General features: G+C 43.6%; 2 protein-coding genes across 2 annotated transcripts; both read left to right on the top strand.

Moving 5' to 3' along the window:
• Nucleotides 1–221: 221 nt before the first annotated feature.
• Nucleotides 222–3,294, top strand: LOC124674967 (probable inactive receptor kinase At5g58300). The gene is made up of 2 exons (XM_047211021.1): nt 222–2,063; nt 2,448–3,294. The coding sequence occupies exons 1-2, from the start codon at nt 782–784 to the stop codon at nt 3,077–3,079; spliced, it is 1,914 nt and encodes a 637-aa protein (XP_047066977.1). The 5' UTR covers nt 222–781; the 3' UTR covers nt 3,080–3,294.
• A 1,064-nt stretch (nt 3,295–4,358) lies between these two features.
• LOC124674968 (eukaryotic translation initiation factor 2 subunit beta-like) lies at nt 4,359–5,217 on the top strand. Its single transcript, XM_047211022.1, has 4 exons — nt 4,359–4,456; nt 4,543–4,685; nt 4,868–4,953; nt 5,146–5,217. The coding sequence occupies exons 1-4, from the start codon at nt 4,374–4,376 to the stop codon at nt 5,215–5,217; spliced, it is 384 nt and encodes a 127-aa protein (XP_047066978.1). The 5' UTR covers nt 4,359–4,373.
• Nucleotides 5,218–6,450: the final 1,233 nt, after the last annotated feature.

Raw genomic sequence — 6,450 nt, 5'->3', positions numbered from 1 at the left:
TTTTCGTCTAAGCAAGTAGTGACAATAGCGAAATACATGATGTGATGTGCTCATCTTTGTAGGAACTATGATGGGTGCAGCTTTGTTCCTGCTATTCTCTTTCTCCCTACTCTGTTGGTGCTTTTGGCTTTTATACGCTGACCGTATCATGCCACTTTTCTTTTTTCCTTCTCTCCCTTTAATGCTTTGTGCCCACAGTTTTCAGGCCATGTTTTCATGTCTTTGACACTTTAAAGGCACCATTCCTTGAAGGTGGAATTTTTGCCCTTTGACTTGTTTTGATGCTCAATTACTTGTGTATTCTTACATTGTCACTAGAGAACTATGCTTTCAGTGAACAGGAAGTTCAGTAAAATGATAACATCCTGCGTGCGGTCTGCAGTTCACCTCCGGAAACAGTTACAGTAATTTGGAATGATAAAATCTGTAGACAATGATGGGGATTTCATCTTTTTGAAGTGCCCTGGCTTGTTGCGGAATCGCTTGCTGGAAAGAAAGCTGTTTGTGCTGACTTGCTGTGTTGGCACAGTCATGCGTGATTCACATAATAGTGCATCAGTGTTCCCTTTTGGGAACCTCACAGACATATGTGCAATGATTGTCAATTTGTGTTAGTTTTCTTCTGATGAAATACTGTCCTTATTTGCAGTTAGATTTTATAGCTTTAATGCTGATATGCTAGTTATTGTCACTTAATGTCCACTTTTGTTTGATCAGGTTGGATTGGTACAAACAAATGAAGGTGCTGCTGATTTAGTCCCCCAGATTGACGAATCATCAGATGGATCGTCTCAGAATCATAAGCCCTTTCCATGTTCTGCTCTTACTACATCTGTTACTATCTTTATTCAACCCCCTCGTAGTAGCGGACTTGGCCTCCGAGCAGCAAGCCCTTCTTGATTTTGCCTCTGCAGTCTATCGTGGCAACAAGCTTAACTGGGGTCAAAATACACCAGTGTGTTCATGGCATGGCGTTAAATGCTCAGGAGATCAGTCACACATATTTGAGCTGAGGGTACCAGGTGCCGGTCTCATCGGAGCAATCCCTCCAAACACTCTTGGAAAGCTCGACTCTCTCCAAGTTCTGAGCCTGCGGTCTAACCTTTTGTCTGGAAGCCTTCCATCTGATGTGGCCTCACTTACTTCTTTACGTTCCATATACCTTCAGCACAATAAACTTTCAGGAGATCTGCCTTCTTCATTCAGTCCTAACCTAAGTGTAGTGGACCTCTCCTACAATTCCTTCACTGGGAAAATTCCTGCAAGCATACAAAACCTTACTCAGTTATTTCTCCTAAATTTACAAGAAAATTCTCTCTCCGGACCCATCCCTGATCTGAAGCTTCCAAGTCTGAGACTTTTAAATCTGAGCAACAATGAACTGAAAGGCCCAATTCCTCAGTCGCTCCAAATATTCCCGAATAGTTCATTCTTGGGAAATCCTGAATTATGTGGGCTGCCCCTAGATAATTGCTCATTTCCACTTCCACCAACACCCTCATCAGAACTGCCTTCAACACCAACGTCTGCGCATCACGACAGGAAACTGAGCATAGGGTTTATAGTTGCAGTTGCTGTTGGGGCATTTGCAGTACTGATGCTAGGTGTGGTTGTGTTGATTGTGTGCCTTTCAAAGAGGAAGGGCAAGAAAGAGAGTGGTGTCGAGTACAAGGATAAGGGAGCTGGTGTGAGGAGTGAGAAGCCGAAACCAGAATTCAGTAGCGGTGTCCAAACCGCTGACAAGAATAAGTTGGTTTTCCTGGACGGTTGCACCTATAACTTTGACTTGGAGGATCTACTAAGAGCTTCTGCAGAAGTCCTTGGCAAGGGGAGTTATGGGACTGCCTACAAAGCTATACTCGAGGATGGGACTGTTGTGGTTGTCAAAAGGCTAAAAGATGTCGTGTCAGGGAAAAGGGAGTTTGAGCAGCAGATGGAGCTCATTGGGAGGTTGGGCAAACATGCAAACCTAGTCCCGCTTCGTGCTTACTATTATTCAAAGGACGAAAAGCTTGTCGTCTACGATTACATTGACACCGGCAGCTTCTCTGGCATGCTGCATGGTATGTTTTTCACTGCTACATGTCCCTTGTAGATGTTAACTGTGCAATGGCTGGTCAGGGAACATATTAAGAGACCAACATTGTTGAAGTTCTAAAATAACTATAAGCTTTTGAACTATAGAACCGACTATATCCATGCTGTGTTAGATAGTTATAGCACCTAAAATTTTGGGCATTTACAAGATATGTTATTTTGCAATAGAGCCAGAAAATACAACTTATATACATGCCTGCATATTCCACTTGCTTGAGTTGAAGCTTCATTGATCTTTCTTTTTCTATAGCTCAACATTCTCATGCTAAGAAACATACCTTGTGTTAGACAAAATTTATATATCTAACTGTTGAATTGACAGTATCACTTACTGAATTGCTGATCAACAGGTGTTAGAGGTGCGGCCGAGAAGACGCCATTAGATTGGAACGCCAGGGTGAAGATCATACTTGGCACAGCATATGGCATTGCACACATCCATGCAGAAGGTGGCGCTAAGCTGACCCACGGCAATATCAAGTCAACCAATGTCCTCGTCGACCAGGATCATAATCCCTACATTTCAGACTACTGCCTGAGTTCTCTGATGAGCTCCCCCGTCAACGCATCCCGTGTCGTGGTCGGTTACCGTGCTCCTGAGACCATCGAGAACCGGAAGAGCACCCAGAAGTCCGACGTTTACTGCTTCGGTGTCCTCCTCATGGAGATGCTCACAGGAAAGGCACCACTCCAGTCGCAGGGGAACGAGGACGTCGTCGACCTCCCAAGGTGGGTGCACTCCGTTGTCCGGGAGGAGTGGACGGCCGAGGTGTTCGACGTCGAGCTGATAAAGCACCAGAACATCGAGGAGGAGCTGGTCCAGATGCTCCAGATCGCGATGGCCTGCACGTCGGGGCCGCCGGAGCGGCGCCCGGCGATGGAGGAGGTGATCAGGATGATCGAGGGGCTCCGGCACTCCGCTTCGGAGAGCCGCGACTCCTACGACGAGAAGTTCAAGGAGTCCAACACGACATCGGTGTAGCTTGTTTCTAGGCTGCTGTTTCCCCTTCCGGTAGGTTGCGGATGATTGGATTTGTTAGCTAATTTGCGATTTGAGTTCATATATGCCAGCATGGCTGACATCAGGTGCAACCTAATTAGTCAGAACAATTTGCATCGAGACTGTGTGTATCTTGGCAAATGTAGAGTTTTCCACTGGGAGATTGAATTGAATTGCTATAATTGTTGATTATGCCAAATTCTCGTGGTATGCCGAGTACTGGAATTCTTTCATGGCTCTCTTCGGCCAGGCGTTATGGCCGGAGACGGCGCGGTGGGAACGGACTCTCGGTCGAACCTGAAACGTTTTGGTACACGTACGGAGCAGAGGAACCCAAGTTTCCGACTTGGCCTCTGCATTACCTGCAGACCACAGATCGTTTCCGACACGTTCCCTGCAAAAAGCTTATATATGCAGCAGCGCCGTCCCTGTCGTCTCACCATAATCGCGCGGAACGTAAACCTTGGATCTGCTTTGTCGCACCATAATCGTGCGGAACGTACGTAAACCTTGGATCTGCTTTATTGCTCGCATCGCACAGACCGACCGAGGAGGAGGTGATGGCAAGCGCGGCCATGGCGAGCTGGAGGGAGGAGGACCCCGAGGTGAGCTACGTTCTGATCGATCGATCCATAGACATCTCTCTCCTTAGATTTCAGATAGATTCGTACAAGGAGGGATTTGTAGATGTAGCGTTTGATTTCGAATTCAAGTTCTGAAGCAATACGAAAGATAGCTTGATTTTAGTATCAGGGCACGGCTTTTGGATGAATGCCAGATTTTGACTAGTTTCAAACAGCATGATCGATGCTGTTCTGTGTTGTGAAGGAGGTACAAAATTAATCAGACAGTTAGAGATCGTTGATGTATGGCCAACAAGTTGTGGTGCGCAGCTTCTTATTGGAAGGGAACTTAATTTGTAGTTTGTTTCATAGCTCTATGTCTTGAACATATTTTAGAACCAGTTGGTTTCCCCACAAAAAGTGTCATCCAAAAGTTGACTGAGCCCAATTTTTCTGTGATGATCAGGTTGTAGAGGAGGAACAAGGGGAAAGCATTGTGCTTGAAGGAGAGGACACTGAAGAAAACTATGAACAGGTGCTTAAATAGTTGTCCATCATTTGTTTGTTTAACCCATGCAAAGCGCGGAGTCTTCTTTCGCTTTGGGCTTGCTGTGTTCTGTAAAATCTGATCTCGCGTCTTCTTCTTGCAGCTACTGGGCAGATTGTACAGCCTTCTTGGCGAAAACAATCCAGGTCTTGCAGGGAGGACGCACATGACAGTTATGACCTATCCTACTCTTCTTAGGGAGGGCACAAAGAAGACAGTATTCGTGAATTTCATGGACTCGTGTCGAAAGTGCGTTTCTTCATTGCTTGTATAATGCACTTTGCCAATTGATGGTGTTTATTACGAACTACTAACTGTGAATCGTATATCTTCAGGATGCGTAGGCAGCCAAAACATGTGATGGACTTCTTGCTTTCTGAACTGGCAGCAAGTGGATCACTTGATGGGCAGCAGAGATTGGTAGTGAAAGGAAGATTTTCGCCGAGAAACTTAGAATCTCTCCTAAGAAGATATATCTGTGAGTATATTATCTAAAATTATTGCTTTATATTTTTTATTATCCTTTTGTAAGCAAGTGTGCCGAACTGCTAGGGAGGAATATGGTGGTAATTTAATTACTGATTTTGTGCGGATAAGTTAATAGCATTAGGTTTCCTAATGGGTTATCTTTATAACAAATTGCATTCTGTGCTTTTTCAGATGAGTATGTGATTTGCAACGGATGCAAAGGCACTGACACCACTATGTCCAGGGAAAATCGTCTCCTCTTCCTTCGCTGCGAGCAGGTAAAACGTCAGGCGCACCTATTTTTGGTTACATGCAGTTTTCTTCCACCCATGTTTTTAGCCTACGACTAAGGAAATCTACCATTGTAATAATCATAAAGTGATATGTACTCTTTTGTTACTATTTTTTCTTTTCATCATCGAAACTTCTTGGTTGCAACTCTGAATGAGCTCTACCTTTTTTCTGTGTAGTGTGGGTCCTCGAGGTCCGTGGCTCCAATCAAGACTGGATTTATCGCACGGGTTACTCGTGTCAGGGCCTGAAGATCCTTGCTCAACATTCCAGATCGCCTATGTGGAAGCCTGACGCAAGACGATCAGAGTTTACCATCCATTGTAGCAATCAGTTTCTGCGTCTGTGCCCTTGTGTGGCCATGTGTTTTCCTTTTTCTTTTCGGGTCATGTGAATGAGATATATTTCCAATTTGTCATATGCTTGTGTTGCAAACACCCGATGAAATCGCACATTTTCCTACTACTCTATTTCTTCAGTCTAGTAAGCCGGAGACAATACTACTGAGTACTATAATCAGGCCGCAGGAAGTTACAATTAAGATTGCGTTTGCAAACCAACAGGTTATACCTATGGATCGATGAGTTGGCGAATGAAGCTGGATGGAACTGAAGATGTGTACAGGAATCCACATCAAACGGAACAAATTAGGAATTGACATTTATAATCGACGTACCAAATTTTTTCTTTATAGCACGGGCTACAAGTAGCCAGATAATTTTAAAGTTTGAAACTTGGTTTCAGATTTCCAAAAAAAATCCCAAAAAATACCTGGATGTAGTGAACGATGTACACTATGAGAGTGCAAAATTTCAATACAAATTACCTAGTATTCTAGGCTCAGCAAACATGAAAAATCTGATAAATTTTAGAAGTTCTGAATTTTGTACTGTTCACTATATCTTGGACTTTTTTTTGAATTTTTTTAGAACTTTGAATTTGAGTTCCCAAAATTTGAATAAATTTTTAGAACTTTCGATTGCACAGAGAGAAGAAATCTAAGAGGTCGTTTGGTATCCATCATTTGGGCCTGAAATCCTGGAATTCATTTTGGAATTCCATAGGTGGGATGTTTGGTTGCTACAAAATTGGGCTGTCATTTCATTTAGGAATTCCAGCAAAATGACGTCATGGATAAACACGATTCCAAGCTGAGACCTGTTATTTGCGATTCTCTATGGAAGCCATTTACAAATTCAACATTAAATTCTGCTATCATTTGCAATTCCTGTGGCAACCAAACAAGTGTTCATTTCTGGAATTACAATGTAAATGTTCATTTCAAAATGCTACAAACGAAATAAAAGCCTGGCTTTCAAACGACTTCTAATAAACTTTTGTTTGGATCTTGAGGCCGAGCAGAGCCCTCACGCCTCTGGATTGAATGGATGATCAATCAAGGCCCACCTTCTAGTTTCAACGGGCTTGAATGCAATCCTCTTCCTGTCTTTCGTGCGCATGCAGGCCCACTTTACAGGCTTACA

The sequence above is a fragment of the Lolium rigidum genome, chromosome 7, assembly GCF_022539505.1.
Source record: "Lolium rigidum isolate FL_2022 chromosome 7, APGP_CSIRO_Lrig_0.1, whole genome shotgun sequence".
NCBI classification, from domain to species: Eukaryota; Viridiplantae; Streptophyta; class Magnoliopsida; order Poales; family Poaceae; genus Lolium; species Lolium rigidum.
The sequence above is the reverse complement of the archived record's forward strand: the minus strand, read 5'-3'. Positions and strand labels throughout refer to the sequence as shown.